Below are 22,845 nucleotides of genomic sequence, written 5' to 3'. Positions count from 1 at the left end.
GCTCTCCGCCCAGCCCTCGGACTTCCATCCCATAGCCCCTGGGCACACATCTGAGCTTCTTCTAGCACTACGCCATTGCAATATCGATCCGATGGCAGGCCGCTTCGTCCGAGCGTCGAAGTACCGTTGGTCTTCCCTCCCCTCTCTTTCGTGCTCTGTGTCGCCTCTCCGTCGCAAGCTGACCTAGGCTCTATGCTCTCACCAGGACACGTCTTTGGCAAGCCGACCCGGAAGGAATTTTGCTATGACAACCTTCATATCAGCCGAAATGCCTGGGATACAAACCTAGTCAAGGTACGATGTCGCTGCGCTGAAGAGCGCGCTTGTCGCCCCGCTGCACTTGAATGCCTTGCTGACCAGGACGTCTGCCCAGGCCAATCCCGAATACCTCTCGGTCAATTGGGATGCTGGCGGTGGCGGCGCTTTCGCTGTCATTCCCCTCGAGGAGAAGGGCAAGCTGCCTGACCAGATTCCCCTGTTCCGCGGCCACACGGCCACCGTCCTTGACACCGACTGGTACGGCGCACCCATCCCCATACAGGCGCACGCGACCTGGGCGCAGTGCTGATGTTCGACTTTGATTCCACAGGAACCCCTTCAACGATCGCATCATCGCCTCTGCTTCCGAGGACGGCAAGGTCTTCATTTGGCAGGTCCCCGATAACTTCACCCTCTACACCGATGCCGAAGAGCCCGCCGACGTCTCCCCCGTGAGCAAGCTTGGCGGCCACTCGAGGAAGGTCGGCCAGGTCCTCTTCAACCCCGCTGCCGACAACATCCTGGCCTCCGCCTCTGGTGACTTCACCATCAAGCTGTGGGACATCAGCACTGGCCAGAACACCCACACCCTGCAGCATGGCGACATTGTCCAGAGCTTGTCGTGGAACGCCGCCGGCTCCCAGCTCGTGACGACCTCCCGCGACAAGAAGATCCGTGTCTGGGACGTGCGTCAAGAGCGTCCCGTTCACGAGGCGCCCGGCCACGCTGGCGCTAAGAACAGCAGGACTGTCTGGCTGGGTGAACACAACCGCTTCGCCACCACGGGCTTCTCGCGTATGAGCGAGCGTCAAATTGCCCTGTGGGAGCCTGGTCGTGATGACCCCATTGGCGGCTTCACCATGCTCGACTCCATCTCGGGTGTCTGCATGCCTTTCTGGGACGACGGCTCCAACTGCCTGTACCTTGCCGGCAAGGGGTAAGTTCCCGCCGTTTACGAGACCAACCGTCTACATGACCAATCCCCGTATGCTGACGACATCCACAGTGATGGCAACATTCGCTACTTTGAATACCAGAACGACAAGTTCGAGTTCCTCAGCGAGTACAAGTCTCTTGAGCCTCAGCGCGGCATTGCCTTTGTTCCCAGGCGTGGTATCAACGTGAGTAGCTCATCGGGCGTCAGCGGACTTGTCTAATACTCTTCAGGTCCATGAGAACGAGGTCATGCGCGCATACAAGACGGTCAACGACTCCTACATTGAACCCATCTCTTTCACCGTTCCCCGCAGGGCCGAGACTTTTCAGTCGGACATTTTCCCTCCCGCTTTCGGCAGCAAACCTGCCGTCTCTTCCAAGGAGTGGATTGATGGCAAGGACGGCATCCCCTCCAAGATTGACCTGGAGAGCATCTACGAGGGCAATGCGCCGAAGGAAGTTGCTTCTGACTACAAGCCCCCCGCGGCTCCCGTCGCCGCGACGCCTGCGCCGAAGCCTGAGCCCAAGAAGGAGCCTGAGCCTGCGCAGCCTGCCGTTCGATCGCCGCCTCCTTCTATGAAGGAACAGCAGAACTCCATGTCTAACATGGCCAACAAGTTCAAGGATAACGAGCCCGCCGAGGAGAGCAGCGACGACGATGACTCGAGCTTCGAGCAGGTCCAGAGACCCCAGCCGCGCACCAACGTTCCTATCCGGTCCGAGCAAGCCAAGCCCCAGCCCCCTGTCAACGTCAGCACGCCAGCCGCGCAGGCCAAACCCGCCTCCCCGCCGGCCAGGTCACCAGTCACGTCGCAGCCGCCTCCTACCAAGACCTTCTCCGCCCCCGCCCCGAGCCCTGCTGCGGCACCAGTTGTGTCTGCGAGCCCCGCAGCTGCCGCCACCTCGTCGTCCGGCGACACACACCTGGCCGAGATCAAGCAGCTTCTGGAGCAGCAGACCAAGATCATCACACACCTGGCCTCCGAGGTCGACAGCCTCAAGCGCAAGATCAACGCGCCCAGCGGCGGCTCCCAGGACCAGAGCGAGCGCATCCGGCAGCTCGAGCTCGAGCTCGAGGCCTACCGGGAGGAGTAAAGTCATGTTTCCGAGTGCAGGCTTATTTACGACGCGATCGGGACGGTGTTCGGCGACTTGATAGTTTATTGGCGTGGCTCGGTGACGTCGGAACTTCGAAAACAAAAAACGGCCATCTCGAACTGGATAGCAAGCAAGTCAGTTTCATCTACGACCCCGACGCCCCCCCCTCTGTGCTGCGTGCGTGCCCTTGATGTTCTTGACATGTCGTGACCCGTGGTTCAGTGCTGAATCGCAGACTGTGACGCTCTAGACAATGTGATGAGCCTGAGTAACTTTGTTCTGGATGCGTCTGCTCTTAGAAAGGCTGCCCGCTTGACCCCTCCGTTCAGGCTCTTGTTTCCGCCCTGTTTGCCCCCTTTCCTCTCGAGTTTGGTGGCTTGCCGCTGGCGAAAGATAGGTCTGTAAGGTCTGAAAGATACGCTTCTCCATACTGTTGCTTTCTAGGCAATCAAACGACAATGATCGTCAGCGTATCTGCAACGAAACGGCTCTCACAGCCTGTCCACGACAACGACCAGCTGAGTCCTCTGACTGAACCGCCCAAGACCACTCTTGTCTGAACAGCCTCGTCAGAGCGTGCTCTCGTGACTGATCTCGCGCACAACCATCAAGGCCGTCAGGGTGCCCAGTAGGGCTAGACACACAAACACACATATCTCAAAGCAGAGCAGTCAACTTCATACGTTCACACTCTGCATTGGCTAGCAAGTGACAGAAATATGTAGTTTTCCTATTTTTACAATGACCTAAAGCCGAACGGAAGAAAGACATTCGTCCGTCTCCCCCCCGGCGCCACACCGTTTCCATCCCTTTCCTCATCCATGAGCCATGCCGGAACGCCACCCGAACGCCCTGTCCTAACATACCGGGAAAGAAGGAACAGGAAGAAAAAAAAAAACTGATTAAACAAAGTAAAATGAAGAGAGCACCGCGCGCAAGGCGTCGTTGGTTTTTTGTTCTCAAGGGTTCGGCTGAGCACGGTGATCCCTAGAAAATAGATGGGGCATTGCTGACCCGTAAGATGACCGCTTCTCTGTAGTCATCAGATCATGTTTCCCTTTTATCATCGCAGTCTCGTCCAGTCGTGAAGAAGGATGAAGTAAAGGAAGGCGCAACAACCGAGGATGGCTTAGTTGTACGTGCTCTTCGTCCTCGAGTGCGTACGACGACCGCCGCTCGCAGCACGTTTCTTGATCGCCTCCTCGCGCTTAAGGATGAGGTCGCACCACTTGCCCTTCAACTTGCTGCGGTTGACATCATCATCGGAGCCCGACTCGCCGCGCCCGACCACGTCACTCAGTGCCTTCATCCAGCCTTCCTTGTCTGCGGCTGTATCGGCATAGAAGTCAATGACCTCGCCATTGTTGAAGCGGATGCGGAAGCCCTCCTCAACAAACATGTAGCCTTCCTCCTCTTCGGCGAAGGCGGATCGGCGACGGCGGCCACCCTTGCCGAGCGTCTCCTTTTCGACCAGAGCTCGGCGATCGTCAATCAAACGCTTGGCGTTGCTGAGATTGATAGTGGCACGGGGTTGACGTGTTGATTCGTGATAAGCAGTCAGCTTGGTGCCAACCAGCTTGAAGTAGCGGCGACGCCAGTACTGTAGATTGTTAGTTCGTGGTTCCATACTTCAAGACATGTCAAGTGAACATACCGGGCAGTCACCACCTTGCTGGCTCAGATTGCCCTCCCAGTTGCGGGACAAGCGCTCCTCAGCAGCCTTGAGCTCACGAATGCACGAGTTCATGCTCTTAGGCATATCCTCATCTGTCGCGCCCTTGGGGCGAGGGACGAAGAGAAGCTGAAGCTCGAGGTTGCCGATCTTGTAAGGCGCCTTCCGGACAACGGCAGTGTTGCCGCGCTTGCTCTTCACGCTGGAAGCAAAGCCAGCCTCCTCTGTAGCCCACTCGTTGAAGCAGGCAACCTCGGCTAGGTATGGCCTGCCGTAGCAGCGAGACTCGTGCTCCTTGAGGCAGACGTAGGAACGAGCGAAGCTTCCATCCTCCGCGGCCAGTGGCGATAAGAGATCATATGAGGTTGGGGCTGCCTTGATCTGTCGTGCTTGTGCTGCCTCGCGTTGCTGGGCTGCCTGACGTTCCTCTTCCTCGCGGTGTCGGAGTTCCATCTCCTTACGCTTCTTGGGCGAAGCGAACACTCTGCTGAAGGTTGACGTCTTTGGCTTTGTAACCTTGGTGGGCGAGGATTGGATGACCTTCTTGGGCGCTGCGGGCTTCTCAAGCTTGACATTCAGAGTCAGCTGGAACTCGAGATCATTAGGCACGACCAGCTCAAACTCCTGCCCGATGGGGGCGTTGCGCGCAAGCTCGAGCCAGGCCGTCGTCACACAGTGAACGCCATTGTCGAGAGTGAGACTGAACCAGGACCTCTCATCTATTCAAGGTTAGAATTGTGCTTCGCGGGCGTAGACGGAAATACTCACTCCTAGGAATGGGAAGGTCCAGATCCTTTACTCCCATAACCTTGACGAAAAGTCTGCCGCGCTCACCGCTCTCTTCAGTCGCCAATTCGGGGTTCATATCGTCCGTGTTGCCGCTGAGACGAGCATTACTCTCTTGACCAGGCAGCGGCGGGACCGGCCCGCTCGCACCATGTCGCTTCCGAACACTTCTCTGCTTGGGCTTGCTGTTCCACGGCTCGACAGTCCACGTCTGGGGACGCTCCTTCTTGACGGGCGAGTTACCGGCCGACTTGGTCATCCAGTAATCGTCAGTCTGCTTATCGCTGGCAGTAACGAGCTTCGTGTTCTGCCGCATGAGGTAGCCACGCTGACGGCGAGAAGTTACGTTAGCATTTGTCATACAAGTTTCGGTTGGATTGGTGTTGATGGATGGAGGTGGTTTAGACGCTTGTCTACTGGGGCTGCTGGTTGTGAAGGAGGGTGCTTTTAGGGGTTCTTGGGCATATGCCACCTTTTGTGCCTCAATGACGCGCTCAAAGTCCTGGTCAAGGCTGAGACCCAGGTCGAGATCCAATGTCAGACTGCGCTTCTTAAAGCTGGGGTGTCGTTCCAGGAAATCGTCACCAGTGTCAGCCTCGGGTTCGGCGTCGAAGTCTCTGGAAATCCGGTTGCGGTGGCGCTCGGGAATGGGAGGAATCTCAGGTACCTCTCGGCTGACCTGGCGCCGAGCATCTCGCATCGAGACAATGTCTGAGGGGGTCGCTGAAGGGCGGGTCTTGAGCTTGGAGCCGGACGCCTTGATAGTTGCCTGTCGCTCGGGAACGACTGGTGAGATGGCCTCTTCCTCTTCTTCCACGATCTCCTCCAGGTCCTCCTCGTCCGATACAGGGTGGTGGATAACAGAGTCTGGTGTACCTGGCTCGTCAAATTCTTCCTCATCGGGCTCTCCCCAGCCCGACCCATCGTACTCAGGTTTCGATAGCTGATCAGGAGTATAAGGGCGCTGTAGGAAAGCGCGGGCATCCGTCATCTTCGGGGGCGGCTCCAGATCCTCGACCTGAGGAGTCACCTCGTCAGGTCTGGGTAGCATGTATGTCGACAAGCCCTTAGAAAAGAGGTTCTCGGAATCGTTGCTCTTGAATTCTGGCAGCCCAGAACTTGTGGCGGCCTTCTCCTCGCGCACCACTGCCTCAGAGGGCTTGTCCGTTAGGGGCTCTGGCGCAGCCTGCTGTACTTCGACTGACTTCTGCTCAACGTGGTCCAGGACAGCCTCAGACATGACCTTGTTGTGATCCATGGGGCTTGCAGCACGTGGTGTCGTGACCTCTTCATCGCTTTCGACGACTTGAACCTCCTTGACCTTGACTTCTTGGACTTCAGGATCCTTGCTGTTAAACCTCTGATCGTCGGAGTACTGGCTAGCCTCATCGTCATCGCGGTCCGTCAACCGAGAGTCGTCGCGGTGATACAAGTCTGTGATGGAATCATAGTCGCCATCCGCATCGTCCCGATCTTCGCTGTCTCTGTCCTGACTGTGCACGTCTCGATGAATGATAACACTATCCTCTGTATCGAGCATCTCAGCGTCATCCTGTCCAGGATCCTCGGTAGAGGGAATCGGAACATCAGGATCATAAGCAAGGCGGCGATCAGGTCCACGCTCAGGGCTCGAGCTCGGAGGCGGTGAAGAGAACTGGTACTCTGAGTCTCTTCCTGGCGACTGTTGGTTGCCATTCACACGACGCAGGATAGATTCGCGCGAGATGCGCTGCGGCAGCTCGTAATCACCGAGACCAGAAAGATCGCCGATGGTGTCATCCTGCTCATCAGCTTCAAGCATGCTTGAGGCGATGGATTCACGGTCGGGCGTGGGGCTCTGGAGACGGTCGCGCTGGACGCCGCGACGAAGACGGCGCTCCCTCTGCTGCTCATTAGCCGACTTGACATCGTCGGACAGCATCATAAGCTTCAGTCGCTCCTCAAGAGACATCTTGCCATTGCCAATGTTCTGGATCTCTGACTTGCTCGCAAGTGCAGGAGGGGGCGAGGGCAGGCTCCTAGGTGAGCCCAGCATCCTCTCGGCCGTGGCAGACAGTCCAGGAGAAGACTGCACAGAATCACGACGCGTCATCTGGCCAGGGAGAGGCGGCAGCGGACGGTGGTCGGACCCTGCCGAGTTGGCAGAATCGGTTCGCAAGTGGGCCGGCCTGTTGGAAGCATATTGATGAGGGCGCGCTTCGGGCATGGGGCTGCTCTCGAAGGGGTCATCATCACGCGTGGCAGATTGCCTCCAGTCATCTGGGCCGACAACAGGCGTCTTATCCGTATCTTCGAGCGAAGCGTCGAAACTGTCCTCCGCATCGTGGTCGCCGAAGCGGTGGTGCAGATGGTCCTCCATCTCGTCCTCGTTGGACTCGAAACTACCCTCGCGAGAATTTGTGCCGATGGAAGAGATGTCAGGCGTTGCCATCTCATATTCGTTGATCTGTGGAGGCGCGGCGTCAAAAGTAACACTCTTGGTCGCATGACGGTGAAGGGCTCGTCCACTAGGAAGCTCGCGGTCGTCACACGAGTTGTCCTCGGACCAGAAGCCGTTGTCCTGGTCGACGCTCGACCTGAATTTGGTGGTGGAGAGAGATGATTTGATGGGGGAGGCCTGGTCCTTGCTGGGGGTGCGAGGCGGGTTGGTCGTGTCGGCGTCCGACATTGGAGCAAAGTAGGACTGGGCGGCAGCGTTGGCCTTGGTTGGGCTCGATGTTGGGCTGTAGATGGGGATACTTGTCTTGCTGTCGGAACGAGAATGAGTGAAGCCGCTTCGGTCGGATTCGGAGCGAAGACCGCTCATGCCAGAAGCGCCAAAGGCATTTCCCTGGACCTTAGCAAGAGGGCGCTCGATCTGAGGTAGGCGTGTAGGGTCGTACTCCAGCTTTTGCTCGAGGGCGAGGATGTTGCTGTTCTTGACGCGAGAAGCTTTCTGCAGGCGCTCGATGGAGGAACGACGGGTGGGTGAAGGAGAGCCAGATCGTCCGTAGAGTCCGTCGGTGCTGATGGAGTTGAGGTTGCGATTCTGCCAGAACAGGCGGGGCGACGAGGCAGTTTCCAGTGGGGACGACTGGAATGGAGATGAGTCCTGGTTCAAGGCCATTTTCTGGAAATCGTTGTCAGCTCGAGTGGCCTTTATTTTCGTACTGTCTCAGACACTCATGGGGCACAGGACTCACCTTTGTGGGCTGCTGGTTCTGGTTCCAGCTAGGAGAGTTTCGCCTTGTGTCGGAAGGCGACAGCTCAGAGAGCGGGCGAGGCAAGCTACTGGCCATCATCTTGTTGGGGGAAGAGACGACAGAGCTGCTCTTGGAGATGCGCAAAGGGTGCACCTGAGGGAGGTCAGCCAAGGGGTTCAGGGGGCCATCTTCAACCGAGAGCCAAAGGGACAACGAAGGGTAACGGCACAGCACTCACGGGTTCCTCGTTCTCCATTGTGGGCTACGATGTCATGGCGACCTCTCAGAGGTATCGATGCTGGTGGGCCGAGGTGGTCAGGTCGCAAGGGGTTTTCGGAACGAGAATCGACTCGCGCGAGGCAATAGCGGCCGACTGGAATGCTGGAAAGGCTTGCGAGGTGCGAATGGTCCTGTCAGGATGGGAGAAGTGAAAAACGGCAAGTCGACAGACGGGCCAGACAATCGCAATACCGCTATAGCGGAAGAATGATATCAACAGCGTTCCTGGCAAGTGGTGAGAGGAAGAAGCGAAATGTGGTTGGTGTGGTGCCCGCGGGTCTGTTATGTTGTTTTAGGACGAGCAGCAGCAAGAGGGGGGGGCCGGTTGGCACTTGAGGGAGGAGCTGGTGCGCCCGGTCGGATGATTGGAGCGCGGGGTGATGACGGTAAACAAACAGGCGAGAAGGAGGCACAGGGGGGACTGCCGCATAGGTTGCCCTGACGACGGTGGCATCCCAGCAGCGATACTACAGACTGGGTGCATGTAGCAGGGAATCAGAGGTAGACTACGGCACGTGCCCACCTATCTGCGACGCCCTAGCGCCTGTCAACCGCTGGGCCGTCCACCTATCCACTGGGAGAGTCAGGCCTCGGAGGCCTTGCTGCGTCATGGATCACTGCAGCGTCCGCACCGCCAGTGGGCTGTAGCTAGCCGGGGGGTGGACGGACCAGAAGCAAGCAAACGCACATGGCGCGATTGTGTGCCCTTCAGCTGCTTTGTTGAGCGAGCTATCATCATCCCTGCCGACATTGTTGGCACATTGCTACTGTTATGCTTTGCTCGTGAAGATTGAATTTTCGAGTCGAGGCTCAATTGAGCATGCAGCAGAGCATTCGACACGACTTGCCTCAGGTACCTAGGTAAGGTAGGTAGGTATCTACCCAGGTATCTATCGAATACCTACTGCCCCCACCAAGTCGCGTAAATACGCGTCTTCCCAACACGCCGTTTTCTCCTCCACTACATGGGGACCTTTTTAACCCATCTAAATCTGAATCCTCTCGCCTGGCTGCCCCGCGCGCTAATCACGACATCCGAGCGGCTTTGCCATACAAGTCTGACGGACTTTGGCATGCAAGCAGCTGCACATCCAGCTCCTGGTCTGGGCTCTTCCAAGGTTCGACCCGATGGATTTGCCTTGTCCTGCACCAGCTACTGCAGGTCATCGCTAGCTCGGCTTTGTTTTGGAATCAAACACCGTAGCTTCCCCCCCCCCTCTCTCTCGTATCGACGATTTTTTTTTTGCCTTTCTTTGCCAACAAGCGTCTGACGCTCGTCATCGTCACGCAGCTCGACGCAGGCAAACGCAAGCGTCACAACCACGGCAACCAAAGGCTGTCATACCCCGCCTCCCAGCTGTGCGACGAGGCCAGACAACCAGCTACCAGCTTCAAGCGCCGGATTCGGGCTGTTGTCGGTTCCACTGCACGCACTCCTCGAGCTTCACGCCGTTGCCCCCGAAACAATCGAGAGCGCTGCCGATGGTCAGGTCGACCTTGCCGTCGCTGAGCCTCTTGACGGCATCCAGATCCTCGAGGTGGCGGCCGCCGCCGGCGTACGTTACGGGGATGCTGGCCCACTCGGCCAGCCTCTGCACGAGCGTCTTGTCGACGCCCTTCTGCAGGCCCTCGTTGTCGGCGGCGTGGATCAGAAATTCGGAGCAGTAGGGCTCCAGCTGCCGGATGCTCTCGGCGTTGACCTCCATGTCTGTGATGGTCTGCCACTTGTTCATGGCCACGAACCACCGGTCGTCGCCGCGCCGGCGGCAGCTGAGGTCGATGACGAGCCGCTCCTTGTCGCCGCCGAGCGCATGGAGCACGGCATCGAGCCTCTCCTGGCTATACCTGCCCTCGGGGAAAGAGAAACGACGTGATGATAACCTACCATGCGTTAGCGCTCCCCCCATCATTGCCATTGTCCCCCCCCCCTCTTCCCTCCTCCTCCTCCTCCTTGTCCTCTTCAGTCGACTCGTGTGTGTAGGAGGGGGTTCTGGAAAAGAAAAAGTGTACCTTATCCCGCGCCGGCGTCAATCCATTCCCTTGCGTTCTTGTCGTTGATGCCGCCGCCGACTTGCAAAGCGCCAGGCCACGCCTTCAGCGACTCCTTGGCGGCAACGTCGTTCCCCGGCCCCAGCATGATAACATGGGCGCCTGTGAGGTTATGGTCCCGGTACAGCTTGGCAAAGTGCGCCGGCGGGTGCGGCGACACAAAGTTGGTCTGCAGGGCCGTCGTCGTGCTGTCGAGGGTGCCGCCCACAATCTGCTTGACCTGGCCCGCGTGCAGGTCGATGCAAGGTCTGAATCGTGTCATCGTGGGAGACGTGTGCGTGCTGTGCCGAAGAGGCGACTTGTGAACAGCGAGTGAGGTGCGTGACGAGAGTTTGCTGTCGTCGTGGGGCACGTTTATGTCCCGCTCCGGTTCGTCTGTTCCACGCCGCTTTAAGCCCTCACTGGGATCCTGCCCGGAGGAAAGAGGTTGCAACCAACGAAACGATCGACCGGATGATTTTGCGAAAAAGGTGAACGGTGCAAGGCTTCCCTCTACTCTTCCCCCTACTCTGGGTCCTGCTTTCGCGAACGTCTCCCGGCTGATTCCAAAACCAAAGTCTTCCTTCCATGGTCCTCATTCTAAGCGCTGCGGAGCAAATGACCGTGCTGGATCCGCTGCACCCCACCAACACGACGTCGAAGTCTGCGTTATTTTCGAGTTCTGTGAGTCATGAACGCAGAACCCGGTCTCCCAATCATCAATCACAAGCGGTTCGCATAGTGTAGTGGTTATCACGTTCGCCTCACATCACAACGTGTGATCCGCGAAAGGTCCCAGGTTCGAAACCTGGTGCGAACAACTTCCTTTTTGCCTTTTTGCCTGCCATGCTATCATGGGCGGTCAACTGCACGAAGATGTCCTAGGCAACTTTTTCGTACTTGGAGAGGACATGGGCACTAATTCCCACGCAAGCAAGCAGCAGGTGGGACTTGATCGGCATGACACACAACGTCCCAGACTCTCGCGCGCATTTCGATCTACTTCTTGCAATAAGTGCTGAAACGTATGTGCAATGTGATATCGTTAGGCCGTAACGTCCACAGCCACACGGCTATCCAATTTACCGACTGCATAGAGCCTGACCAAATACAAGCTTCACAACGCTGTTCCCTCCTATCTACACAGGGTATATCAATCCCTATCCTACATTCGTTCATCCAAGATTTACAACACCACTCACCCTAAGAAGACGACATCTTCTTATTAGCCCAAGAGGATATCGAGCCTCTCCCGGCCAAAGACCTCCCAAGCGCGACGCAGCACATGCCCAACGCCCCGCCGATAGCAGACGCCGCCCACCCTTTCTACCCACAGGACGTTCACAAACTCAACGATGCCATCCTGGTCAGCGCTCGCCTTGATATCCTCCACGTCGCACCCAAGGCCCCAAACGTCGCTGCCGAGGCCCTGCCGCTCGCTCCCTTCGCTGACGGCTATGACCTCAACGCCGCCTTCCTCGCCCTCGTAGTTGGCCCCTTGCACTCCGAGCCACGAGTCATGGCTGCGCAGCGTGCCACCCCAACGCCCTGAACGGGGCGCAAGCAAATTTCCAATGCGAGAGAATGCCGTCGGCCCTGCGGACTTGGCGGCACGTGCTGCAATTCTACTTCGAGCATGGCCCTCGTGTGCTAAGACAGCAGCGTTCCAGGTAGACTGCTTCTCCGCCGCCAATGGCATTTCGGAAGCCGGCACGTTGCTCGCCAGCGGGATGGGGTATCGGAACACGGCGGCCGGGGTCGCTCGTATGGCGGAATCCGCCCGTGCTCGTGCTCTTGCTCCAGCCGAGCGCAGGCCCGAACCGCCCTTGCGATGATGGCGGGTGTTGCGAAACCGCATGCCGTCGTTGCGGACCTGCGCTGTCGTTGCCCGGTCCGTAATGTGGAAGGCTGTCGTGTCCGGAGACGGAAGGAGTTGGCTGACCGGTACCGACGCTTCGGCTCGCCTTCACGTTCACCAGGGCCCCCAGCACCCTTGCCATTGCGTGTCACGCCCGAGCCGGCCTCGAGGACATAGTCAGCGGCCGCCCGCCAGAGTGTCATGTCGGCTGCCGCACCATCGAAGAACCAGCCCAGCCAGCTCCAGCTGGGGACTGGCGGCATGCCGCCGGAGGACATGGTGGGAACCAGCTGACGTCGACGTATGGTGGCGGCAGGCCGCCAGAGAAGGGCGGCGTCGAGAAAGAGGACCCGGCATGCCGCAGACGAAACCGCCAGCAAAGGTACGTGCCAGAACCGTGGTGAAGCCGCGGAAGGCATCTGGGGTATCTTGGATATTGCCGAGGCGCCGGGCAGAAAAGTCCATGCATATGCGAGCGTACTCGTCCAGATCAGGCCAAGGCGTGTGACGGAACGCTAGCGCAGCCGGGTACACGCGAGCTGTGCACTTACGGTGAAGGTGGCGTGCCGGGCCACTGGGAGCAGACGATGAGCGCAAGCTGAGCATGCGCTGCAGGCCAGGCACTTTGGCCACGGCAGGCGAGGCCGCGGCAGCAGCTATGGGCCCTTCACCAGCCATGTTCCACGTGTCGCAGTGACACTCCCAAGTCATGGTATCTTGGAAGACAAACAAGGCACGCCGGCCATAGAAGCCTTCCTGCATGGTCCAGCAACGGTCACGCCAGCGTGTGTCCATGAGCATGTCCTCGTGGCCTTTGCGGCCTGGTGGGCCCAAGGCAGCCTTGGGCACAGGCGGCGGCGCCTTTCCGCCAGGACGGACGAGGGCGCTGAGGCCCGTATCAGCATCCTCGCCGGCAGCAGCCACGACGACAAGGTAGGCATTGGCAAAAACGTATGCCATGTTGCGAAGATATTCCTCCCTTTCCAGGTCGTCGTCCTGCACGATGCAGAAACGGTCGACCCAGAGGTGGTGGATACCCAACTTGCGGGTGAGCCAGATTGCATCTGCAATGGCTTGGGGCATTGAAGCATCATCGATCGTGGCGGTCAACATGTCCACGTTTTCCCGACGCGCGTCGCGGGGGCGGTGGGCAGAGGCAGCGGTCTGCGCGGGCGTCTTCTCGTAGACGTAGCTCAGGGCGATGTAACGGTCCTGGGCGCGAGCCCGCACAAGGCGGCGGCTGACAGCGTCAATGAGCCAGATGGGCCTGTATGTAGGCGGCCCGCCTGGTCCTCGCGGCGGCAGGACAGACTCTTGGTCTGAGTCCTCTGAATCCGAGTGAGGCGCTGCCGGCCCGCCTGGATCGCCGTGGCAGTGTGTCCCATGGTCGCCGTTGCAGGTGTCGAGCCACTCGCGGACCTTGGCGATGGGACTCGGTCGCTGGGAGGAAGGTCCTGGAGGAGAGGGTGCAGCGGCACTCGAGGACCGGCGCGAATGCATTCGCGAGGGCGGCCTGTTGAGGGAGGCGTTGGGCGGGGGAGGCGTGTCGCGGGCACCATCCTTACGGGCATTCCATGAGTTCCTCAGACGATCCGTAATGCTTTGCCTCTTGGTCGAAAATGGCGGCGGGCTTTCTCTGTCCCTGTCCCTCTCGCGATCCCGGTCGCGGTCGCGATCCCGCTCGCGCTGGCTGTCTCTCCTCGAGTCCCGATGCCCTCCATCGACCCGACTATCGCGGCCATCCATCCGACTGTCTCGTCCATCGAGTCGACTTTCGGCACCGGCAAGCCTGCTCTCCCTCCTACCGTCGGCGCGGCTTTCCCTGCGTCCATCAACACGCGGTGAGTAGCGGTCCACCCTCGGACTGGCAGCATCCATTCTCGAGCCGCCCCCGACAAGAGGACTCCTCCGAAACTTGTCCTCCTCTGCGCGTAGCCTCTCGCGCACATCGGGCTCCGGCGCCGGCATCGGCACCGGCATTGGCACCGGCATTGGCACCGGCGCAGGGCGGTCGCGTGGCGGACTGCGTCTCTTCTTGACAGGCGGCGGGCTCGGAGACAAGCTGTCGCTGAAAGAGTCGTCATCATCGTCATCGGGGCCGGCGGACGCGGCATCGCGCCGGTAGCGACCTTCCCGCTCAGCCATGGCGGACGATCTTCGTCTGCCGACTTGAAAGTGCCGGAGACTGAAGCTCTCTTGCTGAAGAGTCTACACCCTGAGTGAGGTGACTATGTCGTCTGCCTATGGCTTCTGAGCTCTTTGCGATGAAGAGCTGATTGGGCGGCTGCAGGGGCCCGCGAAGGTGCAGCAGGCGGGGCGGTTTCAGCAAGGACGATGTTGCTGCTGTAAGGCGGGCGAGGACGTAAAAGGGGGGGGGCGTATTATCGCGTAGTGCACAATGCCATTGTCCAGGAACGCGCCGGCACGGTAGATGCAAATCTGCTGGGGAGGATGCTGATGAAGATGAAGCTGCTGACGCTGATGATACTGAAAAAGTTTGGTGAGCGAGAGAGAGAGAGAGAGACAGAGTGTGTGTGTGTGAGAGAGAGAGAGAGAGCAAGGGTAAGGCTCAGCGACAGCAGCCCGACGACGTTGACAGGCCTGCTCTCGTCCACTCGACCCCCAGTTGGGAAACAAGGAAAGAGATTGCCGTGGTGTGTGCTCTTCCTTCTGCGCTGAGTGCGGGCCCCTGTCCCTGTTTCCTGCCCCCTGTTTACCGCCCGTCCGGCCACCTGCCCCCAAAATAAGGTCCCAGCCTCCTGCTTTTCCCTCCTCTGCTGACGACACCTTCCTCGCCTTGCCTCGTCCTGCCTGCCCCTCGCTGCTGTTGACTTCAAGCAGTGGCCAAGAGCGACTGGCCACACGTCAGGAGGGAATGACCAGTGATCATGAGCTACCTAGTCGACATGAGCATTGACGTGGCATACATTGCACAACAGCCCAGCAGCACTCGCTCCGCATCACGGACTACCGCCGACTACATATAGGCCATCCTCACATGGCACAGCAGCATAGCAAGCATACCTTACCCAACCACGACCCACCATCCATTGATCGATTTACGTCTCTGGCATTGTTGCATGTACACATCTATTACAATACACTACACCTTGCCTGCCACCACTCTAATGCTAGACGCCACAGCGTGGCACAGCACACAAAGCTGGACATGCTGCATCGCCTCGCCTTCTCGTCTTCGCTTCCCCCACCCCGTCTCTTCTTCCCTCTTCATCAGCATCCTGGTATTTGTGTGTGTTGGAAGAATGCTGGCCCGCATCCGAATCCCCCTAATTGATCCCCTTTGATCCTTCCAGTGTCCGCCAGAGTGTCAAAACCAAAGTAAGAGAAAAACTAGAAAAGAAAAAGAAAAACACCAGGAACGCCATCTCTCTGCCTTTTGCATACACATCGTCCCCCGTGCTCGTCCGCTCGCCCCCTACTCCGCGTCGCTACCGCCTCCGTTCGCTGAAGCCGGGGCTGATTCCTTGGCCGCCGCCGCCGACGAAGAAGATATGAGCTTGATCCTGGTCGGTCCGCTTGCTGATGTCTGTGGCGTCGCTGCGCCTGTGCTCGGTGCCACAGATGCCTCTTTGCTACCTGCGTCCGCTTCGAGCTCCTTGAGGCCGGGATGCTTCTCGAGCTCCTTTGCCATTTCGTCGTGGAAGAAGTTCTGAAATGTTGGTCAGTATATAGTCATTCCATTGGCAGGGCAAAGAAGAGGGAGAGGGGGTTAAGTAAACTCACCTGTAGTGTCTGCGCGTCCTGGTACAGCAGCGACGCTTCTTCGTTGTACGTTTGACAGTTGGAGAACATCAGGTCGACGTCCGTCTTGAGATCGCTAAGGCTGTTATACTTTTCCTTCTTGATCTTGGTTTCAATCTGCTTCATCGAAATGGGTTGTGTAATCAAAATGTAGTAATCCGGGAAGTCACGCTTCGGTGGCAGCACCAGGAAAGGCCCAATAATGATGCGCTTGCCGGGATCCGACTCGTCGTCTTCAGGCGGCACAGGCTCGGGATCGTCCACCTCAAGCGTCATGAGGCCGTCGAACAGTGACCTGAGACTCTTGTTGAGCTGGCCGCGTTGCTGTGCCAGCACAGACTGGGCACCTGATGAGACCGCCTTGCCGCGGCCTGTCGGACCGCGTCTCTTCTTGGCGGGCGGCTCATCGTCGCCGTCGTCGGCCTTGCGCTTCTCAACTGCCTTGACCACAGGCTTGCGCCCGCGTTTCTTGGGTGTCTCAATCTCCTCGCTGCTGGCACGGCTGGCCGTTGGCGAGTCGTCGACCTGCACACCAGCCTCTCGTTTCAGGCGGTTGGCCTCGCGTCGGTCTTTACGGCCTTGCTTGCGTGCTGCGGCAGCTTCAGGACTGTCGTCATCATCATCGACAGCCATCAGCCACTGCTCCTCGGTCAGGCCGTCATCATACTTGACCTTGGTACGCTCACGCGCACCACGGCCAAGCACCGTCTCCTCCTCCTCTTGCACCGGGTTGCCGTCGCCGAGATAGATATCGGGCAGTTCCTCGTCGGTGAGCAGACGGGGCTTGCCCTTCTTGTGAGGTCCGTCGACGTAGATGTTCGTGACATCCTTCCTGCGCTCCTCGTCCATCTTCTGGAAGACGGCCACCTCATCATCACTTCGAGCCAGCATCATGTTCAGCTCATCATCATCCATTTCCTCCTGGTCGCCCGAATCCGCCAAGTCGGCCGACTCCAAAAGGGTTCGCAGCATCGCATCACGATCTGTTTCGGTCGATTTGTTGTCGAAACGACCGGCCTGAATGACCTTGCCGTCCATGTCGAGCTTGAAACGGGCCCTCTCCAGGATCTTTTCTTCAACCGAGTTGGAGCTGATAAGACGCAGGATACGGACCTCGTTCTTCTGACCGATACGATGCGCACGATCTTGAGCCTGCAGATCCTGATGCGGGTTCCAATCCGAGTCGTAAATGATGACAGTGTCGGCTGTCTGCAGGTTGAGACCGAGACCACCGGCACGCGTCGACAGCAGGAACATAAAGTACGGCGAGTCGGGTGCGTTGAAATCCTTCAGAAGATCCGATCGCTCGTCCGACTTGGTCGTGCCGTCAAGACGCATGTACTGGTAGTTCCGGTAACGCAGGTAGTCCTCCATGATGTCCATGATGGCCGTCATCTGGAAGAACATGAGCACGCGATGACCCGTCGCCTTGTACTTGGGCAGGATACGATCAAGAAGCTCGAACTTGCCAGCCGTACGCCAGAGCTTGTCGTCGCTGATATTCAGGGGGTTCATGACATTTTCGACCTCGCCAAAGACAAATGGATGGTTGCAGAGCTTGCGCAGCTGCATGATCATGTTGCTGAGACCGCGAGCACCAGTCTTGCCGCCCTGGCCGTCCGACACGACAATCTTGTTGTGCGTGACCATCTGCTTGTATAGCTTGGTCTGCAGGGCCGAGAACTTGCACTTGATGACCTTCTCCGTCTTGTCCGGAAGGTCCTTCTCGACATCCTTTTTCAGGCGACGTAGCAGGAACGGTCTAAGCACCTTGTGAAGACGCCGAATGACGAGAATCTGTTCTTCTTCTGTGAGGTCCATCTTGTCCTGGCCACCCGTGTTGGCGAATGGTGTGTTGAACCACTCGTCGAAGGTTTTGACGGATTTGAAAATGTTGGGCAGGACAAAGTTGAGCATGGCCCACAGTTCTGTCAGGTTGTTCTGAAGCGGTGTACCCGTGAGAATGAGACGGAAGCGGGTGTGGTAGTACTGCTGAATGGTCGCCGTGAGCTTGGAGTTTTGGTTCTTCATACGATGGCCTTCGTCGATAATCATGTGGAACCACTTGATCTTGCTGAGAATCGGCCTGTCCTTGATGATGTACTCGTAGGTTGTCAGGAGCACCTGGAATCGGCCCTGGCGAATCTTGTCCTGTTGCTGCTTTCGCGCGTTTGGTGGACCCTTGTACACGATCTTGGTGACAGAAGGGGCCCACTTTTCAAATTCCAGTGTCCAATTCGTAAGAGTACTCAGGGGTACAATGACGAGGTAAGGGCCGTCTTGCAGCTTCCGCTCGATGAGGTAGGTGACAAGACTGATGGTCTGAATGGTTTTTCCGAGACCCATCTCGTCAGCAAGGATACCATTCAGGTTGTTGTTGTATAGCGACAACATCCATTGAAGACCCTTGATCTGGTACTCCTTGAGCTTACCACCAACGAGGATGGAAGCCTGCTCAGTAACGTCTTCCTTGACGCGATGGGCGACAGCGTAGTAGTCGATTTTCTTGGCCTTCTCTTCTTCGTCAGAGTCGGCTTCGCTGTCATCCTCCATGGGCATCTCCTCTTCCTCTTCTTCATCGTAGCCGGCAGCTGCCTTGCGCTGCTGTGACTTGACGGATGCGGCGAGCTGCCTGAGGAAACCGTCGGTCTGTCGGAGAAGGTGGGTGATACGGGTATCCTTGGCTTGGTCGAGCAGCTTCAGGTAAGCCTCCTCGTCGTTGGCCTTCAAGGCCTGCAGACGCTGCTTGGCTGTGCGCTCAATGCGCTTCTGCTCCTCCTTCTCAATGTTGGTGTGTTGGGTGTTCATGAGCCTGCCGAGCCTGTTCGACTTGTTGCGTTGACCGTTGGTCGTCTGCATCATCTCGTTCCTACGTTGGCTGACAGCCTGGAGGAAGTCGACATGGCGCTTCTTCTCACGGCTCTCGCGGGCGTCGCGCTGCTGCTTCTCGAGCTTCTCAGTAATGCGTGCCTCGCGTACCGTCATCTTCTTCATGCGACGGTAGTTGCTGCGGTTTGTCGTCATGGCGAGGTTGTCGTACGCCATCATACTCTTCCCGATCCTGTCTCGCAGGAGACATTGCTTCTTGTAGAGACCTAAAGATTTCATCTCAATGATGGCCTTGATCCTGGCGCTGTCGTCGGGTTGAGTGAGTTCGCCCGAGTTGACGTCCCAGTGGGCAAAATTGGCAGGCAGCTTCCTCAGCTCGTGGTACCTGTCGCGAATCCGGTTATTGATGCTCATCTCCCTGTCACGCCTGAGCTGGTCGACATCAACGCCAGTGGGCAGGATGGCCGGGAGGAGGATACGGTTCTCGCCCTTCATGTGGTTGAAGTAGCTGATAGGTTTTGGGACTGGGCCTTCAGGCTCGAACGGCGAATGGACCGTCTTGAAGGACGGTTCCTTCAGGGGCTTCTTTCCCGCCGCGCCAGGACCTGATGAAAAGACGACACCCTTCACTTCTGCCGCGTCTAGCGCCTTTCGAAGTCGCGGCTACAGCCTCTGCAGCGACAACTCTCCTGCGCTTGCGTTGCCCATAGATGTTTTGTTTGCATCGGCTCGGGCACGCCCCTGGTTTTTTTCCAGCAACTTGAAGACTGAGATTTGCTGGCGCAGCAGAGCCAACTGCTGTGTTGTGAAGTGGCTCGGGGCAACTTGTGTGGAGGGAGAGCTCGCTGTCGCGTTTGTTGGTCCCTTAGGCGCGCCGATGCCGGCGGACAGGCCCTGTTGGGTCGGCTGGGGTGTTGGTTGTTGCAGGTTTTGCGGCTGGGCGCCATTGACGGCGCCGTTGGCGGCCTTTGCTTGTGCTTGGGCCTGTTGTTGTTGCGCCAGCCATGCTTGTTGCTTCTGTCGCATTTGGGCCTGCTGCTGGAAGTTGTAGAGAAACTGCTGCGCTTTGATGTAGTCGGGGTCGTTTGCAGGGACGCCGCGCTCCTTCATCGCCTTGAGCTTCTACGGTGGACAGTCAGTACCAGGACAGGACGGGGCAGCCTCGATTGTCGACGCGGCGGCGACGAGGACGACGTGTAGAGCAGGGATGGACTATTGCTTACCATGAACACCTCCTGTGCCTGCTGCTGTGTTGGCCCGGTGGGCATGCCCCCGGCGCCAGGGTGCTGGACGGCGGGAGGGACCTGTACTGAAGCCATCTTGGTTGCTGTGTCCTCAAAAGCCTTGGTGACCAAAGAGAAATCCCTATCTACTTGGCTATCTCGGGTGCATCTCCAAGCGGGTTGGGTCTGAAGGGATGGTGTCGTGGGGCACGCGCGATATCCGGGATGGACCACGTCGCGTAAAATTCCAGATGATGCCCTGATCGCGCGAAACGTGGGCCTGTGATGGGGAGGCTAGAGCGCGTTCAGGACAGGCGACGCGAAGGTTATCGAATTGATGCGAAAGCACAAGCGACAGTGGGTGGTTAGGATCGAATGAGATGTCGCGTCGTCGTTGGAATCAATGCCAATCGACTCGGTGGATGGGGGCCGAGGCGCGGTGCGTCGTGGACGTGGTCGCGAGGCGTGGGGAAGGGATTGGATGGGGGTCGTGGTGGTAGGGGCCTCGCGAGGCAGGCGTGGGAAAAATGTGCGAGGATGGCACCGAGTCGCGTCGAGGGAATGGGAGTCGCGAAGTGCGGTGGGAAATCGCGTGGGAAAGGTTGCCGGACACTTTTGGCGATGGGTGTCGATGGCGTCGGGGGTGGACTGGCGATTTTTCGATGCGCGCGGTCGCCGGTTGATGATGGGACACTCACGCTGACACTGGACCTGGACCTGGCTGGAGAGGTGAAGACCACAAGACAAGATTGGAGTGGGATGGTTGGTGCGGTGCTGCAAAAAGCGGCCCGACCGTACATTTGATCACGCTATCGGCGTTACCTAAGCAGCTACCTTCCAGGGTGCACTGGGCCCACTCGCCGTGGAGGTTCTGACCAACCATGATGCGAGAACCTATCCGCAACCAGTCGCCCATCATTCCTCCCTCTCCAAGGGCCAGTGGTCGGTTGCCGCATCCGCCGCCAGCCAGCGAGCGACCTGGGCCAAGCCAGCGTGGCCCCCAATCCCCCCCTTATTCCAGGGCGAGTTTGGGGGATCCGTGGACGCGAGGCCCGGAAAGCGGCCGCATAGACAGTAAGGTACCTAAGGTACTTACCTACCTGGACGCTACTGCCAGCCATACATACATGGCTGATCTGATCTCTTGCTTTCCGATGCGCAGATACCGAATTTCGGGTCGGGCCAATTACCTCCTTGCCCTCTTCTTGTCTGGCCCCTCATCTTCATCGTCGCTCAACTCGGCATACTGTGTGACCGGCTGCGTGTCTTTCCAAGCACCCGTGAACTGAGGATCCTTCTGCGCGGCTTCGGCATATTTCAGCAACGCCTCTCTGGGATCCTCGTGCAGCATGCGAGCCAGCGGGATGTTCTCCGCAATGTGCTTTGAATCGGGTTGGTTCTTCATGAACGGCGTTTGCTGTTGGGCTTCCGGTCGCATGACCTCTTTGCCTCGTCCAGCCTTTCTGCTGTTGTTCATGGCGCCCGGCGTCACGATCGAGTCGCCCGAGATGCCCGCTGACATGTCCATTGTCAGCGCCGAGTTGTCGTCAATGTGGCGCTTCTTCGGGGCGCGCGACATGACATCGACTGCACCGCGCGTGGATCTCGTCGGGTCAAACAAGACATGTGTCTCGCCGTTGGCCGATCCCGTCATGATTTGGTTGATCTTTGGGTGCCAATCCACCGTGATCAGCGGTGATCCCGGCGTGATCGGAGTGACGAGCTCTGGTCGCAGGTTCCCCGGGTTTAAGATGTGCAGGTCTCCTGTCGCCGAGCCCGTCAGGATGCTCGTGGAATTAGGTGCATACTTGATGTTCGTCATGTTGAACTGGTCCGACGTCGACTGGTGATCGACCGTCACCAGCGGCGTCTTGAGCTTTCGGGTGTCCCATAACTTGATGGTGTTGTCGCCTCCCCGTGTGACGACCATCCGTCCGTCAGACGACATGTCAATACCGCCAGTCCAGGTATTCGGCCTATGCGCCTCATGTACCTCGGCTGCTGGCCTCGAGAATGGGCTGTTGCCGCTGTACATGACCAGCGTCCCGTCGTACGCTGCTGCGACCAGCACATTGCCGTTCCCTTGTGCCGGCGCACCCCATGCGACAGCCGTCATGCGCGTACGACCCGCTGATCCCTGCGCTTTGGATTTGAAGACGATAACCTCCTTCTGTGATCGCTTGTTGTTGATGTCCCAGATGCGTAGTGTGCTGTCGGTTCCTGCAGTCACGCACAGGTTCCTATCTGTCGGATGCCAGGTACCCGTCGTGACTTCGGAGATGTGGCCCTTGGTGTTGTTCATGTCCCGCAGGTACATATCTCCCTTGACAAACTCGGTCAAGATATCTCCTTCGCGGCTGATAATCTTCGCCTGGGGATGCGCCGAAATGCAGAGGAAGGCGTTTCCGGCCAAACTGTTGAACTCGATGTGGTGAATCGGATGCGACTCGTCACTGGCAGCAGCATTCTTGGCGGCCCATGGGTCGACAGTCTTGAAGGCGCGCAGCGTCGTTGGCGTCATGGCCGCAAAGTCGTGTAAATTGATTGTTCCATCGATCGAGGCCGTGGCCAGGCGACCGCCGGCGGGATCGAGTGTCAAGCTCGTGACAGCCCGTTCGTGTGTCTTCAGCACCAGCTCGTGGGAGACTGGGTATTCGTCGTCATCGTCGCTGTCGTCGTCGCTGTCGTCATCGCTGTCGCTGTCGCTGTCACTTGCTGAGCCCGACTTCTTTTTTTGCCTGTCGGGTGGTGGACCTGCTGCTTTTCGCCTGCTCCTCTCCAGCTGTTCCTGTATGTTGGCTTCTTTTGTCTTGGTACCGAATGACGTTGGAAGGAATGTTCGCATAGGGTCATCCGCGGCGAGCTCGGGCTTCTTCGACTAAATAATCGTCACTGTCGCTCATTGTGACGATTTGCGGCGGGCGAGGGACAGTC

The 22,845-nt window shown here is 58.2% G+C and overlaps 6 protein-coding genes and 1 non-coding gene across 7 annotated transcripts in view; 2 read left to right on the top strand and 5 right to left on the bottom strand.

The window, feature by feature from the left end:
• Window positions 1-91: 91 nt before the first annotated feature.
• VDBG_08891 (coronin) lies at window positions 92-2,289 on the top strand (the record flags this gene model as incomplete). Its single annotated transcript, XM_003001049.1, has 6 exons — window positions 92-125; window positions 206-294; window positions 374-516; window positions 590-1,195; window positions 1,265-1,379; window positions 1,426-2,289. 6 exons carry the CDS (start codon window positions 92-94, stop codon window positions 2,287-2,289), a joined length of 1,851 nt encoding a protein of 616 aa, XP_003001095.1.
• Window positions 2,290-3,421: 1,132 nt separating this feature from the next.
• Window positions 3,422-8,188, bottom strand: VDBG_08890 (INT1; the record flags this gene model as incomplete). The annotated part of the gene is made up of 4 exons (XM_003001048.1): window positions 3,422-3,892; window positions 3,947-4,683; window positions 4,733-7,859; window positions 8,171-8,188. The coding sequence occupies 4 exons, from the start codon at window positions 8,186-8,188 to the stop codon at window positions 3,422-3,424; spliced, it is 4,353 nt and encodes a 1,450-aa protein (XP_003001094.1).
• A 1,414-nt stretch (window positions 8,189-9,602) lies between these two features.
• Window positions 9,603-10,522, bottom strand: VDBG_08889 (5-proFAR isomerase; the record flags this gene model as incomplete). The annotated part of the gene is made up of 2 exons (XM_003001047.1): window positions 9,603-10,061; window positions 10,355-10,522. 2 exons carry the CDS (start codon window positions 10,520-10,522, stop codon window positions 9,603-9,605), a joined length of 627 nt encoding a protein of 208 aa, XP_003001093.1.
• A 449-nt stretch (window positions 10,523-10,971) lies between these two features.
• Window positions 10,972-11,059, top strand: VDBG_15188. Its single transcript has one exon. It is a non-coding gene; the product is annotated as a tRNA-Val (tRNA).
• Window positions 11,060-12,274: 1,215 nt separating this feature from the next.
• On the bottom strand, window positions 12,275-14,242 carry VDBG_08888 (conserved hypothetical protein; the record flags this gene model as incomplete). Its single annotated transcript, XM_003001046.1, has 1 exon — window positions 12,275-14,242. One exon carries the CDS (start codon window positions 14,240-14,242, stop codon window positions 12,275-12,277), a length of 1,968 nt encoding a protein of 655 aa, XP_003001092.1.
• Window positions 14,243-15,533: 1,291 nt separating this feature from the next.
• VDBG_08887 (SNF2 family ATP-dependent chromatin-remodeling factor snf21) lies at window positions 15,534-20,007 on the bottom strand (the record flags this gene model as incomplete). The annotated part of the gene is made up of 4 exons (XM_003001045.1): window positions 15,534-15,767; window positions 15,842-19,336; window positions 19,457-19,810; window positions 19,912-20,007. The coding sequence occupies 4 exons, from the start codon at window positions 20,005-20,007 to the stop codon at window positions 15,534-15,536; spliced, it is 4,179 nt and encodes a 1,392-aa protein (XP_003001091.1).
• A 1,090-nt stretch (window positions 20,008-21,097) lies between these two features.
• VDBG_08886 (WD repeat-containing protein) overlaps window positions 21,098-22,845 on the bottom strand; it is a gene marked incomplete at both ends in the record, with an annotated part of 1,895 nt that continues 147 nt past the window's right edge. The window contains one exon of the mRNA XM_003001044.1: window positions 21,098-22,789. Within this exon, the coding sequence (XP_003001090.1) occupies window positions 21,098-22,789 (1,692 nt within the window). The remainder of the gene's footprint in view (window positions 22,790-22,845) is intronic.

Source organism: Verticillium alfalfae, genomic scaffold (assembly GCF_000150825.1).
Source record: "Verticillium alfalfae VaMs.102 supercont1.13 genomic scaffold, whole genome shotgun sequence".
In the NCBI taxonomy this organism is placed as follows: Eukaryota; Fungi; Ascomycota; class Sordariomycetes; order Glomerellales; family Plectosphaerellaceae; genus Verticillium; species Verticillium alfalfae.
The sequence above is the reverse complement of the archived record's forward strand: the minus strand, read 5'-3'. Positions and strand labels throughout refer to the sequence as shown.